The 21,728-nt window shown below is 44.3% G+C and overlaps 1 protein-coding gene across 2 annotated transcripts in view; it reads right to left on the bottom strand.

Annotated features, from left to right (window-relative positions):
• The window catches only part of LOC309557969 (aldehyde oxidase-like), a 196,987-nt gene that overhangs the window by 23,771 nt on the left and 151,488 nt on the right, over positions 1-21,728 (bottom strand). For both annotated transcript variants that reach the window (XM_082260857.1, XM_082260858.1), the window contains 4 exons: positions 17,035-17,130; positions 7,747-7,875; positions 7,437-7,511; positions 5,131-5,183 (listed from right to left, as the gene is read on the bottom strand). In XM_082260857.1, the coding sequence (XP_082116983.1) occupies positions 5,131-5,183; positions 7,437-7,511; positions 7,747-7,875; positions 17,035-17,130 (353 nt within the window). The remainder of the gene's footprint in view (positions 1-5,130; positions 5,184-7,436; positions 7,512-7,746; positions 7,876-17,034; positions 17,131-21,728) is intronic.

Below are 21,728 nucleotides of genomic sequence, written 5' to 3'. Positions count from 1 at the left end.
GGGGGGAGGGGGGGGTTCCTGGGTTTCCTGCGGGGGCTTGATTTCTGCCTTGCCTGCACCAGGCCACGGCTACCACATACGTGGGTCTCCGGGGGGGGTCTTGTTCTGCCTTGCCTGCACCAGGCCACGGCCCTGCTTCTTACTACTTCTGTCTTTATCTCTGTTACTAGCTGTGTATTTCCATGCTGTTTTACTATTGCCACTATGTGTTCTGGCCCTGCCTATGGACGCTGCTTGTTACTATGGGTACTACTCTAATACTATTTTGACCAGGAGTACTGCACTGCTAATACCTTTTGCTATGGGTTGTTACCCCTATACTATTGTTACATGGGCTCTGCTACTTAATACTGTTGTTATTAGGGGTACTGCTACTCCGCAATACTACTTTGCTATGAGTATTGCTACTTTAAAAAAAAAAAAAAACTATTGTTACTATAGGCATTGCTACCCTGAATTCTATTGTTACTATGCGTACTACCCTGGAAACATTATTTTGCTATGGGTACTGCCGCAATGTACCGCTACGCTACTGTTACTGCTGTTACCTCTTGGACCATTGATATACATGCCGCTACACGACCATACTGTCATTACCACAACTAACTGTGTTCCGATTCACTGCATGCCGTTACTGTGTGCACCTCGGCGGACATATACTGCTACATTTTTTCATTCACGACCGCACGCGCCACTGCCTTGCACCTACGGATGCTCTGCATACCTTTACCTTACGTGCACTATTGCCATACATGCCGTCGCGCATGTCACTACGGTGGGCGCTACCACACGGCCACGCTACATCATTGTTGATACTATTCCCACCATATTACTGCATACACTAATTTCATCTCTACCTACGCTGTTACTACCGCGGTGCTACGGTTACACTGCTACACTACATGACTACCAATTACGCATATATTGCCGCTGTTCACACTACTACACTACTTAGGCTACCACCGTATATACTACTACTACTTCCTCGTTGGTATGTTGCACTACCCCTTCATCAAGCCTCCGCATAGGGTTAGAGAACTGGCTATTTAGGGCTAGGCGCTGGCCTTAGTCTCCCTGGTAGCTGGTCCCGCGAGGCCAACTCCCCAATCTCAACACGGAGATTTTCGCCCTCGGGCCAAATCATAGTTAGTGCCTCGCATCCACCCATCTCTTGGGGTTATAGTTAGGGCCTCACCTGTCACGGCCACACGTTTTAAATCTTTTACCGTCACCGAGAGGCCAACCCCCCGCCACCACGCTAGTGGCTCGTGCCCCACGCCCAAATCATAGATAGAGCCTCTCACCTGCCGCTTGGCAACTAGCAGGGCCTCACCTGTCACGGGGTAGTCAGCTTTCGCCTCGGCACTAGTTAGCCAGCCAGTTCTGTTTTTAGCTCAACGGTGTTTGCTTAACCAATTTTCCTTTGTGTGTTATTTTCTCTTTCAGCATGTCTCAAGCAGTCATCGTAGGTGAAGGGTCATCTCTCCCAGGCACACCCGCTAGGCCTACCACCCCTGTGAGAACTGGTGCCCTCAGGGAATTCCGAGAACCTTCCACGCCGGGCCCCCCTTTTAAAGACCCTGGACCATCCCCAGGTTTTCGTCTGTTGGGCGCCTCAGGGGCACCCCCCTTTTTTCAGCTACGGCTAGTAGGCTGAATTCTGCGAACGGTTCTCAGCACATCCCGGGGATCCCGGACTGGGTTCCAGCTCTCGGGGGGGGGGGGCTAGGACGGTCTTTTTAAGGGACGCTAGACACCATCTCATGATCACTACAATCAACAGTGTCAGTCTGTCCAAACTGGAAGCGCTGTCCATCCCACATGGTCCCACTTCCCTCCAAGCCACTACAGGCACTCGCTCCAACAGCTGACAGAGTAGGCCCCCAGCCTCGCCTTTTTTCCTCCCCTCCTGCTTCCCCAGTCCTTACCCCGGCACACATGGTCCCCCCCAGCCCTCCGCAAGGACATCTTAGAGGGGTAGGACATGTTTCTGGTTTCCTTACTGTCTGCCTCCCCAGACGGTGTAGGAAACCGGGTGTACAATTACGGTGATTTGGCCATAATGATGAAGGCCAGAGACCCAAGATTCAACAAGCTTCCATTCCAGGTTTTATCCTAGCCTCCGGCATCTTCAGCGTTGCGTGCTCCGTGCGTCTGCAATGCCGATAGGTATTAGGTTTCACCTTCTCGTAAGTGGTTGACTTAGGCCGCAAGTACGGGGGTTTTCTTGTTCTTCGACTTCCACAAGTCTGTATCAGCAAGCTGTGGCAGCTTGGCCCAGGTTAACGTCCGTTCTCACTGGAGCCTCTTGGGCTCGGTACTATTTTTCAGGTATTTCCACAGGCTTAGTGCCCCCGTTGGGCAGTCTGCTCTTCCACCTCTCATACTGCCGACCTGTGCCCCTCGGAGGCCGATCCCTCCTTTCCTGGTTCCTCATGGGGGAGCTAGGGAACCTGATCGACGTAGCCTAAGGGACAGGCTTGGTCGTCCCGTCATTTATCTGGCTCAATTATGCGGTAACAATAACCTTATGGAGGTGCCTGTTGTTTTAGCGCCTGCAGACTACTGCACGTCTGTTCCATATGCTTTGGGCAGCGCGCGTTCCAATAAACATCTTGTCATTAATCTGTCTGCTCTTCGTTTGTCCACTACCCGAGCCTGAATCACGCTCATTCTATCTACCAATTCTCTCTTTACTATCGCCCTGATTGATGCCATCCAAGCAACTTGAAGGCAGGTAGGGCCGCATGGCTCAGTTAGTCTTTACTCCATGCCTTTGAATTGTTACCCATTCGTCCCTCCTTGTTCATGGTGTCAAGGGCAGAAGAATGTTCCTTGCTGTTAGTCTCACGTTCGGGGCCTTGAGTAGCCCGTGAAGTTTCAACACTTGCTGAGACTCCCTGCTGGTTCCTCCTCCTTTTCTCTAGATGCCCCACGGTGTTACATCACGTGGATGTTTTCCTGTTGGTCGTACTTAGCGTCTGCTACCCTGTCAGTCTCTAGGCACTGTTGCACTGTCACTACCTTAAGGCGTCCCCCTGTCGCTTGTCAGGACCACTGTACCCACCTCTAGTCTAGTCCTTTTAGGCGTCACACTCGTGCCACACCACGCAGTCTAGTCTCCCTGTGGTCAAGCTCGGGCGTTCGCAAGGAGGTTAGTCAAGTTCCACAAGTTGGTATCTTACTCGTAAGGATCTACAGTCTGGTTGGTTCTTTGAACTCCGCAATCTGCATTATTCCCCTTGGTAGTTCATTCATTTCCAGGCTGTTGGGCTTATCATGGACCCTCCAGATGAACTTGGTCGTTCAGACTCCCCGGCTAGGGTAGACCTGACCATGTGATTGGTATTCCTGGTACACTAGTATGGGGTCTTCTTGTTCATTCCACCGTGATCCGCCCAATCCTCAGTTTCTGGACAGACGCATTACCGGGTTGCAGCACATTAACACTTCGTTAGGTGTTGATGGCCGGTAGAGTCTCTTGGCTTTCTGCCTCCCGTGAGACTTCGGCCTTATTAGGTTTTCACCTGATAGTGACGGCGGTTTGCATGGGGCATTCCTGGCCAGGAATGGCTGCGAAGTTAGTGTCAACTTGGCGGCCGACATTTGAATCTAGTAGGGCTGTTCATCTTCTTGATCTTTATGAGGCTGGTTCGCTGGCTGACCTGGTTGACGGCCACCGGTCAGTTCTTCCTCTTCTGCGAACATATCACAAGTCCCTCAAGTTCGTCAAGTTGATCCCGGGCTAGCCCGGTTTGGCTCAGTGTCAATTTTCTCGGGTACCGTATCTACGAACACCAGGAGGACTCACGACAGAGCATGACCATCTTCCAAGGTCCTCAGTTGAATTCGTCTTACACGGTCGTTCAGTCAACCATGGTCGCTTCGCTGTTTTTGCCACCTTTCAGCTCAGACTATCATATAACTCGGACAAACTTTACTTTGTCTGGCGTGCGAGCCACACTTTGACGTCTGCTCCAAGCCTTTCTCCTACCCTCAGGGCTTGCCCGGTGAGGAAGGTATTGGGTTGGTAGGTAGATCATTACGTGTCAACAACGTTTGCCATTGATGGGAATTCCGGACCTTCTGGCGCACTGGACTTGACACCATTCGTACCTCATACAAACCTAGTCATCAACCTCCATTTATTTAGTCTCCATGGGTTCCTTAGTCCCGGGTATTCACCTTTGCAACCCAGTCGGATAGGCTATCGTGCCTCCTCAAGAGGTTAGGTAGTTAGAGGACTACTGTCCTTTCACTCCGATGTTCAAAGGCCGGGCAGATATACCATCCGTTGGCATCCCCGTCTACCCGACTGAGGGTAACTGGTGCCGAATTGGAATCCTGATCATCTACCAGCAGGACACTCCCAGCCGCTCTCCGCTTTTCCCCCTGTCAGGTAGCCCCCTACCACTACTTAATTCATATTTTACATTCGCTCGTTGGGCATTGTATTACGCTGGGTCCCCTCATCGCATTCCGGTCATTCTTTCAGAACAGGGGCGGTTCAGCTGCTTCTAGAACCAGGGCGCTGGGAATCAGCTATTTTCCACGCATACACCCCACACCCGGGGAAAGAGGTAAGGTTAGCCTTCAAGAATCTTGTATCTTAAGCTGTGTCATGAACAAGTGCGTTTACTGCTTACTTTTTGCCCTCTTTTATTTACAGGCCTACCCCCTACGTCGGTTCCGGCACACCACACCGACTTATCCATACTTGCAGTTCTAATCATCATTAATTAACCGACCACAAGTGTTAGGCCGCAGGCCTTTATTTGTGGGAGGAGCTAGCGTGCCTTTAAGACGCTGCTCCTCCCCTCCCCGCCTGCCGCGTCACTCGCTGTCACCCCACCCACCTTCACCCTTTTTTATTGATACTCCTTCCCTCGGGTGGGCCCTCTTTTATTTACAGGCCTACCCCCTACGTCGGTTCCGGCACACCACACCGACTTATCCATACTTGCAGTTCTAATCATCATTAATTAACCGACCACAATCTCAGGTTTGTAGGTTTAAATCTAAATCGGAAATAGAATTTTGGGTACAATTGGCTCTTACATTTTTTTAATGCAATTAGAAAGTTACTTGAATGAACTTTATCTTAAAATATGCATTAATATAGTACTTTACCTGAAAAATCCAGTGGCAGAAAGGCTTATTCTTTGTAAAAAAGCTTCTTCAACCTATTACATAAAAGACAATGTGAGTCCTAACTTGTAAAACCGTGCAAACATAATGTGCACAATGCAGCTCTAGCGGTGGATTAGCGTTGGGAAGCAGAGGGCAAGTGGATGCTCCAGCCTCTCTGCGGCAAAGGTCTACATAGGATCTGTGATGTGGACAGTGCTGCGCTGCCCCCAGGTGTCTGCACTCTGTCTCAGGCACGCATCCCCTCTGGTAGGTGAGTACTCTGATAGAGGTGCTCTGCTCTCCTCGGCACCAAGAGGAAAAACTTTCCCTAGGCAGTTTAACAAAAATCCTCTTTTTATTCCGCCTACCGCTCAGTGTCCATTTGGATCTGTAGTCCAAAGAGTCTATGGGTCCCATAAGTGATCGACCGATATCGTTTTTTTGTTGCCGATAACGATACCAATATTTTGGCCATCGCATATCGGTATCGGCCAATATTTATTGCACTGTGTCTGTGACTGGTCACTGTACTGTGATTTTGATAAGAACTAGAAGATCAACCACTGTCTGACCGGCCGTTATCAGCATGCAGACTCCAGTGTGGCCGCGGCGGGTAAAACACACTGTAACGAGGCTGAGGGAGGCGGCCTAAGAAGGCTGCAGAAGCTGCCCAGTGCGCGGAGTCACATGGCGCAACATACGCAATGACGTCACAGCAAAATTGGCAATATCGGTACCCGCCGGGCCCGATTGCGATATATCGGGGAAAGTGCATATCGGCCCCGATATATCGGTATTGCTGATAATCGGTTGATCTCTAGGTCCCATTATATGGCTGCTGTCCCAAACTACAACTCCCAGGATTCTCAACGCTCTGCATAAATGTCTATGGCAGCCTTTCTCAACCTTTTCAACACAGAGGAACCCTTGAAATACATTTCTGGTCTCGGGGAACCACTGCTAACTGCTAAAAATTAAAAATCTACAACTCATAACACATTAGTGTGACAGTCAGTGGGAAGAATATTCCCAATTAAGACAAGAGTAAGGAGCAATTACCCCCTTACAGATAGCTAAAAGGAACAATGGTGCCATTGGGAACTTATCTGAGAGGCAGAAATTGCCCATTTTTCAAGGAACCCCTAGCAACCTCAGGAGGAACCCTAGGGTTCCACGGAACCCTGGTTGAGAAACCCTGTTCTATGGGCTTGCTTGGCTTTAGCTCTCCCCCTGCTCACTAGAGGAGAATGGTGCAGCATAACACCGCATCTCAGCAGAGAGAAAAAAATAAATAAAAGCAATGTCTCCTTCTCCATATTACTTTAGCCCAACACCCAGCTACACGTAGTTACTTTGGACCAGCTTGGACAAATGTAACTATGCATATGCTATCTCCAAATACAAAAAGGCTTCTTCACAGTAAGAGCTGTAGAAATGTGGAATAGACTCCCTCAGAAGCTGGTTCTCGCCAGCCCAGGAATTTTGTTTTAAAAAAGGTCAGAATTTTTTACATAAATGCACAAATTATAACTTGATACTAATATTTATAGGTAAAGTTGATCCAGGGAATATCGGATTGCCTTTTGGGGGTTTAGGAAGGTTTTTTTTTTCTCCCATTTGAGCAAATTGGATCATGCTTTCTTGTTTTCTTTTGCCTTCTTCTGGATCAACTGTGGGTATGGGATTGTATCTATAAAGGTTTCCTTTGTGTGTGTGTGTTTTTTTTCTATGGTGGTTGAACTGCATAGACTTGTGTCTTTTTTCAGCAAGATTAACTATGTATCTATACCTGGCTGATCAACCTGGAACTTGAAAATGACTGTAGTAGGTACTACTACTACAGGGATCACCATTAGCTCCTGAGTCCCTTGCCAAGTGGTTACCCTGCTGCCTACTACACACAGGAGGTTTGCCTACTTGGCTACCATTTAGAGAACATGTTGTGTTTTGCCAGTGAATGGGTGGAGAAATGGGATGGTGACATCTCAATCTCCACCTGGTCCAATCAGAAGACACTATGCAGTTTCTAAATGAATGCAAAGTGTTCACAATTCAGCAGGGCGGCTGGAAGCTAGGAGAGATCACAGTAGTAGCAGTACCTACTACAGTGATACCCGGCTTCTAGGGAGATTGGCCAGGTAAAATGTATGGTACATTGGCTAGACCTATATAACTATGGTAAAAAATATCCATACCTGGATCACAACACTAGCTGAACAAAATACCAACTCATCTACCAAGTTAACATTTATGCATTTCAATAGTATATTGTGCCTATAGTTTTCATGCAAAACAATTCCACCTACCCAACTTTCCCAAGAACCTGCAGGATTTTTGCTGGTGATGGGTTCAAGTCGTTTTCGAAGTTTCTCACAAGCATCCTGTGAAGAGGAAAATCAAATATTGGATTACTTTTTGTTAGCTCATTCTTTATTTTTAAATGCTTTTAATGAAACAAATGAAATGCATGACTTCTTTATTGTTGTGTAAAGTCCAAAAACAGAGAATTTTTCTAAAGCTGCTCAGGCTAAAAGTTATTTGTAGATGATAATCAAATTGTGTACAGGATGTATATTTTCTGAATGCTACACTTAATAATTAAATAATACTAAATACCTTGACTGCCATCCCATTTACATCTGTCCCAACTGTGGCAGCAGTGGCAATGGTATTGGGTACAGAGGTGGTACTTGTTTCACAGATGTGGATGTATGATATAGGAATTCCCAGTTCACGACTGGCAATCTGCATTTAACAAGAAAAAAAAGATATTAGGTTCTTCCTTTGTGTGTGTGGTTAACTTATGATTTTTCACAGCTCAATTACATATATTAATAGTTTGTTCGGTAAGTCTATGAACAAGGGTATAGATACTTTGAACGTGAAGGAGAGAATGACTGGTGGGTAATATAGGTTTGCCTATATTTTCTGCTCTCATCTGATATTACCATCTAGGAGCAGTGGCCTCCAAATTGCTGCCCAGGGGCTGAATTCGCCCCTTTACTTGCCTTTATCCGTCTTTTGGGGCACTATTCCCACTGACACCAACAATGGGTCACTATTCTGCCCACTGACACCAGCGATGGGGCATTATTCCGCCCACTGACACCAGCGATGGGGCACTATTCCGCCCACTGACACCATCGATGGGGCACTATTCTGCCCACTGACACCAGCGATGGGGCACTGGGGCTTCGTTACTGACGCCAGGACATTTTCTACTGGCCACAGTCCAGCCCCTTTAAAGTCTGAAGGATAATAAACTGGCCCTTTGCTTAGAAAGCTTGGAGAGCCTGGATCTAGAGCAGTGGTGGTTATTTTCTTGATATAGCAGGCCTCTAGTGGAGCCCTTGACATGGCTGCACATAATATTCAGTGAATAAAATACAACATGCTGTCAGAAACTACCATTATGCAACGAGAGATGGTAAGAGACTGAAGATATGCAAAAAGTGATGGCCAGAGACTGCAGACATGCTATTGGAGTGTTGGAGTTGTTGGAGACTGGGAACATGCTTCAGAAGACAAGCTGCATAAGACCACTAAAGATCAATCTCACTAAAGCCCCTTTACAAAGCAATGCTTCCACATTTGTGCTTCCTACAGCCTACCTAAAAATGACCACAGTATGCTCCATTATAAAATTTTAGGGAAAAAAAAACTAAAAAAAAAAGGATGGACAACAGAGAAAAAAGTAAGAGGGTGTGAAAGAAATTAAATCATTAACTTATTTAAACCCATTTTAAAGAATATTTATCCTTCACTGACCTTACTTGGCACTTAAGCAAAGAAAACACAGACGGGGCATCAAGGGCCGATCCCAAGATGGGAACCAGGAATCTAGACTCTAAGACAGCCCATAGATGATTCGCTTTTCTTTCTTTCCACCATGGGTGGAAGGAAAAAAAAGCACTTGTTTCTCCCATCAACACAATCAGTATTGATGGGGGAATCCCTCCTGCAGCTCTATTGTGTTCTGCCAGTGGGGGGGGGGGGGGAGTAGGGAGCCTTCCTTGCTGGCAGAACACAATAGATACTACTAGCAGCTATAGCTGTTGGCTGTAATCGCATTTAAAAAACATGACTGGCTGGTTGTACCCAAGTTGATCAATGGATCGACTTGTGTACAATCTACCTTGCAATACATGGATTGACATTTGATCCTAGTTTTGGCCAGTTTAACAAAGCAGAAATCGTCACTACGTAGCAAAAGGAAAGTGCACGTGGGCAGAGCAGAACACTGAATGATACAGTGCACACATTCCAGCCAGTCAGCGCAAAAAGCCTAATTAACTTTTTGCATACATCTGAAAAAAACTTTACCGTACTGCTGCATCAGGGAATCTCTGCAAAGTATGGACACTAACTGTAAACTATCTATGCTTCCAACCTCAGAAATATGCAGTACTATGCAAAAAGTTTTATGCAGGTGTGAAGTAGGTTTTCAAAAATATATATTTGAATTCTTTGTTTTTAACGATTTACAAAATGCAAAGTGAGCGAACAGAAGGAAAATCAAATATTTGCTGTGACTACCCTTTGGCTTCAAACCAGCATCAATTCTTACACTTGCACACTTTGTACACTTGCACAAAGTCAGGGATGTTGTAGGATTACATTAGTGTGTATGATGAACCAAATACTAGGCAGGTGCTAATGATCATCAATTTCATGTGTAGGTTGAAACACAGCTGCGTAGGAGGCTTAGAACTGGGTGAGGGACAGCCAAACACTGCTACTAAGCTGAAGTTGTGGAAGACAGTTTCAGGTCACAGGTCAAACACCATGGCAACACTGAGCACAGCAACAAGACACTAGATAGTTATACAGCATCAGCAAGGCCCCTCCCAAAGATTTTAAAGCAGACTGGGGTTTCAAGATGTGTTGTTAAAGCTCTTTTGAAAAAGCACAAATGGGCAAAGTGGAGGTACGTAGACACGGTGGTTAGCCAAGGAAACAATGCAGCAGATGAAAGACACATCATGCTTACTTCCCTTCAAAAACAGAAGACGTTCAGCAGTGCCTTCAGCACAGCACTGGTGGAAAACAGTAGGACCTAGGTACACCCATCTACTGTCTGGAGATGTCAGGGCCAGAAGTAGTCTTCATTAGAGAATTGTGGCCAAAAAGCCATACCTCAGACGTGGAAACAAGGCTAAGCGACTCAACTGTGCATGAAATCATAGGAACCGGGTGCAGAAAAATGGCATCAGGTGCTCTGGACTAAGGAGTCAAAATTTGAAATATTTGGCTGTAGCAGGAGGCAGTTAGTTTGCAGAAGGGCTGGAGAGCTGTACAATAATGAGTGTCTGCAGGCAACAGTGAAGCATGGTGGAAGTTTCTTGCAAGTTTGGGGCTGCATTTCTACAAATAGAGTTGGAGATTTGCTGTCCTGCAAGCAGGACAACAACCCCAAATGTACAGCCAATGTCATTAGGAACTATCCTCAGCATAAAGAACAAGGAGTCCTGGAAGTGATGCTTTGGCCCCCACAGAGGCCTGCTGTAAACATTATCGAGCCTGTCTGGGATTAAATGAAGAGACAGCCTACATCCACAGGCAGCCTACATCTACAGAAGATCTGTTTTCCAAGACGTTTGGAACAACCTACCTGTCGAATTCCTTCAAAAACTGTGTACCGAGTATACTGTAAGGGATTAGCTCGGTGGCGGGTGTGGATGACCCCTTGGGGGGTGCGTTTTCCCAGAGAGGTAGCCGACAAGTGCTTGCAAACAAACAGTGTGGTTTATTAAATGGTGTTTTCTTCACCAGGCTGTATGCAGCCAAACATCCAAAATAAAATAAAACAGAAAATAAATCCTTGCCTCTGTGGGCGGCTACCTTCTCACAACTGGAACCTGCCTAAATGTCTGTCTCCAACCTACCGTCAGGCAGACTTCCTTGTCCTACAGCGGACACTCAATAGTCCTTTTATAATAGCTTCACAGGGCAACACAGTCCTTTTGTTTCTTTCACATCAACAGTTCGTCTTCTCACCTTTGAGACGTATTCACCCTCGGTTACCGTCCCGGGCACACATCACTCCGGGGGGTCTTCTCCCAGGCCCACACATCCTGTCGGGAGGCACACGCTGACTGTCCTCCTGCTCCCAGCCCACATGGCTTCAGGATGCAGCTTCTGGAGGCAGCAAACAATAGGAATTTCTCTGAACAAATTATAGAGCCTTAACTCCCTCATTCTGAACAGGTGAAGGCCTTTCAACTTCCTGCTGGCTAGCTCTGTAGCCAACACCCTAAATTAATTAATGGACTTTCTAAATCAGGTAGAAATGTATCTCCTTCCTGTGACTACATTCCCAGATTTAGCTGACTTCCTGTTACATACCCCCCCCTCTTGTTTCAACCCTAGGGTTGGGACACAGATTTCCAGGCACGCATGTGTCAAGCACTGCTGACTCACTGATAAGCCTCCTATTATCCTCAAGCTTCCGGATGAAAGTGTTTTGTCATCTTCATTGACGGATTTCTCATAAATGCCACACAGTTTGTCTCTCATCTCATATACACATTCTTCAACTGCATTTTTGGCATCATTTCGCTCCTTCTCGTTTCTGTCATCTTCATTGACAGCTTTCTCATAAATGTCAGACAGCTTGTCCCTCATAACCGTCTGTCCAATCCACCATGGAGGACCGTGATCCATAGGCAACTCAATTGGGCTAGTCTTAAGGTCTTCAACATTCTTAAGACGCCTCTCTCTGCAATCCATAAATGTTTTCCACAAAACTTTGAGAACCTTTGCTTCACTAAGCTTTGTTCCAAGTAGGGACTCTTGACATCCCTCTGTGACTTGAGTTGCCTCTCCATACAGCTGTACACAATCATTGACTTTTTGTTGTAAAAGGGAATGATCTTCCTTCTTGAGCTTTGCTTGCTCTAAGATGCTGTGCAGAGGATTTTCCAATTGAGACAACAGGCTGTCACACATTTCTTCAAAGTGACCCCTGTTCCTTTTCCCAGAGATATCAATATCATTCAAACATTTCATATTCATAGGCAGATCTGAAGCATTTGCACTCATCAACTTCTTAAACTTTTCGCCCTCCTGAGCGAGTCGCAGTAAAGGCCTACTATTTGATTTGATATTCAGTTTATATTTCTTGCCAAACTCTTCACAGAAGTAGCCAACCAGAACATCATCAACTTTCCTTCCACCAACATAGGGGTCAAAGGCAACAACACAGTTGAACCCAGCGATCTGGGTGGTATCCATTATAGACCTCCTCTCTGCATCAGTGAAGAAGCATGGAACTGCAACACATTCTTTTACAGGTTTCTTCAATGCACTTTCTGCTGAACTATTTGACCGCTCAAGGTCACCTAGTTCTTTTTCTCTATCTGAATTCCACATGGAATGCATCTCAAGATCACGATCAAACTTCTGCCACCCGTCTTTCACCAGTTCCATTTTGGAAACACTCCCTGAAAGGCACTTATTCATTTGCTTCACGTTTTCACCAACAGCCTTAGTTTTCTCCACTAGGTTTTCAGCCTGAACTGAGAAATCACCACATTTCTTACTCAGCTCCTTTGTTTGCTGAAGTTCTAATGATACATTTTCCAATGCTTGAAGTTTTTGAAGGAACGGTTTATTCCAAAGGGGTGATTCAAGCCACATGTCGTCACATTTCTGAGGCTCACTCAGGACAGACCCCAAAACACTGATCCTTTTAAAAACTGCATCAGGCACACTATCCCCTCTTTGGGACAGATCCTCTGTTGCCTGGAATTCCTCTTCCAGTTCCTGCAACGGAATCTTCATCTCTTCTACTTGCTGTTCTAAGGCTCGCTTAGACTTTTCTAGCTCCTGAACGCTTTTCACAACATCATCCTTGGAGCTGACCAATTCTTCCATTTCTGTACGCAGCTGTTTAACACTTTCTAGTTCAGCCTTACACTCTAGAGCTTCCTCCAAAGAGCGAGCCAAGAACAGGGCTTTGCTCTCGTTATCACGCACCTCCGTTTCTGCACGTGCGCGTTCTTCTGCATATTTTGCAGACACAGTCTTCTCTTCACCAAGCATCTGATCAAACTTCTTTTTCACATCTTCAACACACTGTAATGAACCAACGCTTTCTTCCATGCGTTTTTTCATAACCGCTATCTGAGCTTGCAATGTTGCGACTTGCTCTGATAGGTTTTTCTTTGCTTCCGCCTCCTCTTTTAATTGTTCCAGGAAGCCATTTTTCTCATCTTCCATTTGTTTGAGCTTTGTGCTAAAACTCAGCCTTTGACACCTCTCTTCCTGTAAGAGTTCCTGCGTGTCTTGCAGCTGCGATTCCAAGATAGAAAAATCTTCCGCAATTTCTCTAGATTTGCTGTCTGCTTGGGAAAGCTGATTTGTAACATTGTCCAACTCAACCTGCAGTCGGTTTGCCTTCTCTGACAGCTTAGCACACAATCGGTCACCTTCTGACACCTTGACTTGCGATTCCAGAAGCTGTGCCTCTACTTTTTCCCTCTTATGTTCACAATCTTCTTTTCCCTGCATAAGAGCCTTCACCTCATTGGCTAGCATCTGGGAATAAGAATGTAATTCTGCCACACAGGCTTCTTTCTCCTTTAACTGCTGCTGGACACGTTGGGCTTCCCCTTTCCAACTTTCACAGTCCGCACGCCATTCATTTACCACATTGCTCAAAGTAGTGAGCTCATACACAGTACTCAGTAATTTAGCCTCTCTTTCACTTTTCTCGTTGTCGCTGAGAGACAATGTCGTTTTCAGAGCGACATTCTGTTCCTGCGACTCCTGCAGGTCTATTTTTGTAGCTCCCAAAGACTGAAGACTTTTTTCCAGCTGATTACGCAACTCCAACATATCAGCCATACTTTGCTTCTGCAAAGTCTGAATTTCACTTTCCTTTTCCATGAGGATGGTATCTTTCTCCATTATAGTCTCTCTGCGTTTTTGCAACTCGACCAAAAGAAGAGCAGTGGATTCTTCCCACTGTGACACATGAGACTTGAGTAGTTCATTCGTTTCCTGCAAGTTTCTATGCTCCATTTTAAGCAATTCCAAGGCTTGTTCCTTTTCTTCCATTTTCCGTTGCAAGGCATCCAACTCAGCCCTGCACACATACTCGGTTTCCTCCAAACCGATGGCCTCCATTGGCTGCTGGCGTCTCTGTTTCCAGCCTGCCATGCTCTCTTGATGAGCCTTTTGTTGAGCTGCAAAGCTCTGCTGAAAATCCGCATTTGCCTGCTGTTGAGCTGCATTTGCTTGCTGTTGAGCTGCATTTGATATAATCAGATGTTTCAACATCTCCTCCATTTTGAGCTTACTTTTCATCTGAGCACACTGCGTCTCCATAGCAGTTTCATCAGTGTTGCTAGGGACAACAACCTTCCTCTTTAGTAGACTCTCTTTAGGCATGGATGGGGCTGGTTCAGACGGCAACATCCCCTCCATCCATAGAATCCGGTCTCTCATTTCATCTATCTTTGCATTTTTCAGGCGTTTGGACCGCCCCATCTTCAATAACTCCACAAACAAATTTTTCACAGTCCAGCAAACAATTTTCAGACCACTGTCTCTTCAACACATGTAGTTTTTCTCTCTCTTGCAGGATCTCTTTTCCTGCACACACAGTTTGTGCAGTCACTTGCACCAGACACAACAAAGTTCATCAAAAATTTTTGAGACCCCTGTCTCTTTAAAACACTTTTTTTTTTTTTTTTTCTGTCAGGATCTTCTCTCCTGCACACATAGATTGTGCAATCTCATGCACCAGACAAAGTTCATCAAACATTTGCACTTCCTTGCAGGGATCTCTGCTTATGCCCACTGCATACCTCCACCATATGTAAGGGATTAGCTCGGTGGCGGGTGTGGATGACCCCTTGGGGGGTGCGTTTTCCCAGAGAGGTAGCCGACAAGTGCTTGCAAACAAACAGTGTGGTTTATTAAATGGTGTTTTCTTCACCAGGCTGTATGCAGCCAAACATCCAAAATAAAATAAAACAGAAAATAAATCCTTGCCTCTGTGGGCGGCTACCTTCTCACAACTGGAACCTGCCTAAATGTCTGTCTCCAACCTACCGTCAGGCAGACTTCCTTGTCCTACAGCGGACACTCAATAGTCCTTTTATAATAGCTTCACAGGGCAACACAGTCCTTTTGTTTCTTTCACATCAACAGTTCGTCTTCTCACCTTTGAGACGTATTCACCCTCGGTTACCGTCCCGGGCACACATCACTCCGGGGGGTCTTCTCCCAGGCCCACACATCCTGTCGGGAGGCACACGCTGACTGTCCTCCTGCTCCCAGCCCACATGGCTTCAGGATGCAGCTTCTGGAGGCAGCAAACAATAGGAATTTCTCTGAACAAATTATAGAGCCTTAACTCCCTCATTCTGAACAGGTGAAGGCCTTTCAACTTCCTGCTGGCTAGCTCTGTAGCCAACACCCTAAATTAATTAATGGACTTTCTAAATCAGGTAGAAATGTATCTCCTTCCTGTGACTACATTCCCAGATTTAGCTGACTTCCTGTTACAATACCTAGAGGAATTGATGCTGTTTTGAAGACAAAGGCTGGTCACACCAAATATTGATTTGATTTGAATTTCTCTTCTGTTCATTTACTTTCCATTTTGATAATTGATAAAAACAAACTATTAAAAGTTTTATTTCTGAAATCATTCTTGTTGTATAGCACTTCTTCACACCTGCCTAAAACTTCTGCATAGTACTGTATATAGTAAACAAATTGAGGGTGAGGTAGCGCTATCCTCCTAAAAGATACAACACCACACCAGAAGTCCAGGTTTGTTCAAAGAAATTAAAAACTCCCAGTGTGTGTTTATAATTAGAAAAAGTAAAGATGGGCATCACAATATACAGAATACAACATTTTCCCATCACACTGTCCAGGTAGTTTGCACATAAAAAGTATTATTAAAGGCTAGACTAGAGTCTAGTGGTCTCCAAATGGGCCAGTTGGGCCCTTTGCTTACCTTTACTCATCGCTCTGAGTACTAATACTCCCACTGATACAAGGCACTAATCCTCCCACTGATACCAATGATGGGACTATATTCCTCCCACTGATAAAAACAATGGCGCAGTGTTCATCCTACTGATATCAATGATGGAGCAATATTGTTCCCACTGATACCAATGATGGGACACTATTCCTCCCACTAATACCAATGATGGAGCAGTAATGCTTCCACTGATAATGATGGAGCAGGATTCTTCTCACTAATACCAATGATGGAGCAGTATTCCTTCCACTGCTACTAAAGATGGGGCACTATTTCTCTCACTGATACCAATGATGCAGCAGTATTCCTCCCACTGATACCAATGATGGATCAGCATTACTCCCATTGATGGATCAGTATTCCTCCCATTGAAACCAATGATGGGTCAGTATTCCTCCCACTGATAGCAATGATGAGGCACCAATCCTCCTACCGATACCAATGATGAGGCACTATTCCACTTTCTACTGATACCAATGATGGGGCACAATTTCTCTTCCTACTGACCACAGGCTGAATGTATTTTTTTTTTTTTTCCACTGACCCCCAAGCCTGGGATGTTGTTTACTCCCACTGATACTGGGACATTTTCTCCTCCCACTGGCTACAATCAGATCCCTCTAAAGTCGGAAGGACAGTAAACTGGCCCTTTGTTTAAAAAGTTTGGATACCTCTGGTCTAGACATACCCATGTGATATTTATGAAATATCTAATGTACAACTTATTTAATACATTTGTATTTTGTCAGTGTACCTATACCGTGCAATCTACTATTAATTATGAGAATCTTTTTATAAAGCAATAGCCATTTCAAAGTTATACCAAGATAGTAGAAGGTATCAGCTATGCAGATCAATGAAGACATAAAAAAAAAAGAATAAGCAAAAATGTAGTTTACCTGAGATATTTTGGTATGAATGCCTTGTCCCATCTCAGTGCCTCCGTGTGACACTAGCACTGAACCATCACAGTAGATATGAACTAATGCTGCTGCCTACATACATCAGTGAAAAAATATGACATTAGTGTTTCCAGTACAAAAGAGAAGTTTGGGAATATAAAAATATAAACTTTTATACTCTCCTAGGTGGATGCAGCATTAATCTGATGCTTCACCTGTCTCCCGTCTCCTCTACACCGAGAACTGATCAATCAAAGACCACTGATGGCTCAGTTCTTAGTCTTTAGAGAACTGGTGGACGGGTCAGGAACAGCTGGGCTCAGGCTCTCAGCAGGGCATTGAGAGACTGAGCCAGTTGCCTTTCAGGAATCTGGGTGGATCCCAACATCAAAGTTGGGATCTCTCCAGAGTCTGGACCAGCTGAGTGACGTCAGCCAACAGTGGGCTTTAGGGTCACAGGAGAGCAGAACGAAGGTCACAGAGCTGTATCTATTTTGTTGTCAAAAACATTTTTTTTTCTTTTAACAAAGGGGCAAAGGAAAGTCCCTGTAAAACATGTAAAGAAGTTTGAAAATGAGAAAACTAAATACAATTATGCAATGTTTCATATTTACATACAGTATCTAATAAAAAAAAATAAAGAAAATATAATTCTGGACTATGTGTAATACGGGGCTTTTAAACATTAATTTTCAGGGTGTAAGAGACAATAAAAATACATTTCCCTAAAGCTAAACTCCAGCCCTACCTTTAGTGTTGAATAGTTGTACAGGCTCTCTCAGACTGACAATCACCCACCAAAACATTTTTTTAATTTTTGCAGAAATTATCCCAAGGGCCAACCTACTTCTTGTATCATGTACAAGGGCTCCTAAGAGGAGTATTGGGGCAGGATGTTGTAAGGTTTTCAGCAAGCTATGTACAGCACCCTGTTAGCCCCCTCCACCAAACATAATCTGCCCACATTACATAGAGAAGCAAAGAGACCAAGAGCCTAATCACTAATAATAAGGAGAAGAAATAGTCATTCTACATTTAAATACTCCCAATTAAAACAAATTAGACCTCAACTAGGTGAACATGTGAACAAGAAAAGTAGGAGTACAAACAGGGGAATATGCATTAAAAAATCGGCATAGTCACGGTTTTGCTAAAAAAAACCCATAACATTGCATTCAATTGAGCGTGCAAATTATGGAAAACAACCATTCTAAAGTGGCGGTGGCAATTAGGTGTTCGCCTATTTTCAGCATACTCTGCTGTTTAAAATTTAAGCAGGTGATACCATGCTTGGGATTTGAACCCATGGTCTGAGTCTTTCTAGGTACTCACTAAGCCATTGAAAGGAGCACAGTTCTGCTTAGAATATACAGTAGTACCATGATTATCAAATGAACATACAGTAGATCAAGAGAATCTATATTCCCCTAAAATACAAATGCAAGATCATTGCTAAATCCTCAAAAATTTGTAAATGTGACTTTTTTTGCTTCTTTTGCTGATATTTATTTTATTATCATTGATGTAAGAGTTATATCTCTACTCTATATATGTCAAACTTTTTTTTTATGTCAAATTCGTATTTTATGAAAATGTCAAGTTCTATTTATATATGTTCATTCTGTAATCATTTTTTATGGATTTATTTGATTTTTTTATGGATTCTTTGCACATTGAGTGCTATGCTTAGTTGTATTTTTTATGCCATTCACTAGTGGTGTATACTTTCACCTAATTTTAAAGTATATTCACATGTCATTTTTTTTCTATCACTAGCGCTACACGTATTATTTACATTCTGTAATAATGGTACTTTATATTCTAGGTATAATTGTACTCAGCACAGTGACTTAATCTTCAGCTCTCTTAGCTAGCAGCACTTAGGTCGCAAGTTCAAATCCCACGTATATTACCATCTCCCTAGAGTTGCAAATTAATATGTGCTTCGGCGAACGCATAAGGCCCCTTTCACACTAATGCGACACAACTTTACCGTGATTTTGCCGCGATTTCGCGGTGCGATTTTGCCGTGATTTTGAAAGCAATGGCAAGGCTATATGCCTCAAAACGCATTAAAATCGTGGCAAAGTAGTGCAGGACCTACTTTGAAGTCAGTGCGACTTCAAAATGCACTGATATGAATGGGGCTCATTGAAAATAATGGAAAATGACTTGTCATGCGATTTTGCGGTCCAAAATCGCGGGACAAGTCGCACTAGTGTGAATGGGGCCTAAGTGTCATCAGCGAGAGATAAATTGTATCACACTGATGGCAAATATCCATTGACACTTTAGGTAGGTGGTAGGAAGCATAGGTGGGATTGGAACACATGACCTGACTGCTGATACATCAGAGCACTAACCACTAAGCCACCATGTTGACCAGATTTATACCTAGAATACATATAGTACCATGATAAAAGCATAAACATGCATAACCAGATATTAAGGCTCCTCTGTAAAGTGTGGTCCTAACTCTCTAATTTGAGAGTCTCCATATTGGAGCATACCTAGCAGTGGATAAATATGGGAAGGTATGCCTGGAGGGAGCCTATTTAAGGCCCAGCAGAGCACAATGGAAGCTGAAGGCATCGCCAAAGCAATGCAATAATGGCAACCACCCTGATTTTTAACTAACACTTTAAGTAAGGTGCCCTTGGAAGGGCACTGCACAGTACACACAAACAAAAGATTTACCATTAGTACCATCAGCTGCCATTGTGTTCTTGTTGGGCTTCTAAGGTGTCCCTGTGCCTTTAATGAGGAATGGGTGCCCTCCAGGCATACCTGCCCTTAATTTATTCATAGCTATATATGCTCCAACTTAGAGACTCTCAAATTATAGAGTCAGGACCGCAGTATACAGAGGCAGTGCGGCTTCCACTTATTTTTTACCGTAAATTCTGCCAACTTTTTTTCGCAGGTTAGCAGGCAAGTGTGCTGAGAAAACTCCTCTTTGTACAATGAAAAAAAAAGTACTGCATGTAATCAAAAAATTGAAATGTTTTATGAAAAAACTGAATGATCATGTGAATGTGCGTGGAGGAAGAGGGGACCAGGAAAAGTCTAATATAAGCAAATTATATTTTAGCTTTAGGAAAAATGTATCACAAGAAACGACTTCACTTACTGATCATTAATGAATCCTTTGTGCCTTGAATCTCACTATAATTCCAAGCGCATTACACTTAGTTACTTTTTTTGATCCACAAAAATATAATTGTTTGGTCTTAACCGTAGCCAACATGGTACCACCCTTAAAACTATGAATATTTCTTGGTATAGCCTAATCAAATAAAAAAAATCAAGTGGACTTGCACATTATACTGTTGGTTGTACAACTGGGAGATGTGATCACCCCAAATCTTTTATTTGTAGCCACCATTGTACAGTATAGTTTTTTTATTATTAAAATAAATATTTTAGTTTTAATGTATTTTAAAACTAAAATCTGGGATTAGAAAATTTTGCCTAAATTCAAGTGACATGTATTCTTACATGAATCTTGGGGTGCTTTTTGTATTATTTTTCCAGATCTTAGCAGTATTGCAGTGTGAAACTTTGCCCCTGTGCAGAAGCTTTGTGTACTAGAAACCGGTCACTGATGTTCTCTGCCCTTGTTCAGGGTGACTGGTCTTATACCCCCCCCCCCCCCGTGTAGTTTTCTGTGGGCAACCTGCAGTGGGTTTGAGCCTGCTGAGCTCTTTTCCACAGCTGTTTTCTGCACAGGCTATGTACAGCACAGTGAGGATGTCACTGCTAGTTTTGCAAGAGAATAACTGGGTTTATAAAAGTATTTCTTGCACACAAAAGTGTATTAAATGCTGGGGGAGAGACCTCCCGAAAGTGAAACCTACAGCTGGAACCTGAGGTGTGCAGGTAAGTGCTGGGGTTGAAAAAAAGGGAAAAGAAAAAGACAGAAAGGAAAGGGGAAGAAAACGGGAAGGAGCAAAGATAGGGGGGGAAGGACCCTCCGTGGATGCGCGCGCGGTTGAGGACCTGACCCGCCCACACGGCGCATGACGTCATGCGCAGTTTGGCGTCGGGTTGAGGGCCATAATAGGCGGGATCAGTTTGCAGCGTTCAGTCAGGAGTTGGCGTTCATCCGCACGGCGGTCCCACGAGGGTAAGGTTTTTTATTTACATCATTCGGTAGAGAGGACTTGGGAATGGATTGACTCAATAACTTCAAATCTTTCCCTTCCCTTTTTACTATGCTCTATAGAAGCGTTGAATGGATGGCATTCCCTCCCCCGATTCAATGTTACAAAACTGAGAGCCTACATTTGAGCCGTACTATACTTTATGATACGATCCTTTTCAGAAATAGCACATCCACTATTATACAGGTAAAGCTTCCTGCTCTTCCAAAAATCACATTCCCCCTCTAATTTACTCTATCCATATTTAAGTGCAAACCTCTATTCCAACAGAATAACATCCCACGTGGGGATTCCAACATGACCGCTCTGCATGAGCCCTCCTGCTTCTGACACATTTTTTATGCTTTTGGTTATGTGATTGTGTCCATTGCAGACACGAATTAAGGTATATACAGTAAAGAACCTTTTTATAAAGATTCTTTCTTCTACCTCTCCCCTTCCTGGGTGATGATGGATTTTTTACCCCTGTCCTGCCGTATATGCCCCTCCACATCCGCTGGGGAGGCGTTTTTCCTCTGGGTGCACTTC

This window comes from Pelophylax lessonae, assembly GCF_965119305.1.
Source record: "Pelophylax lessonae genome assembly, chromosome: 6".
Classification (NCBI taxonomy): domain Eukaryota; kingdom Metazoa; phylum Chordata; class Amphibia; order Anura; family Ranidae; genus Pelophylax; species Pelophylax lessonae.
This window is presented reverse-complemented; position numbering and strand designations above follow the sequence as displayed.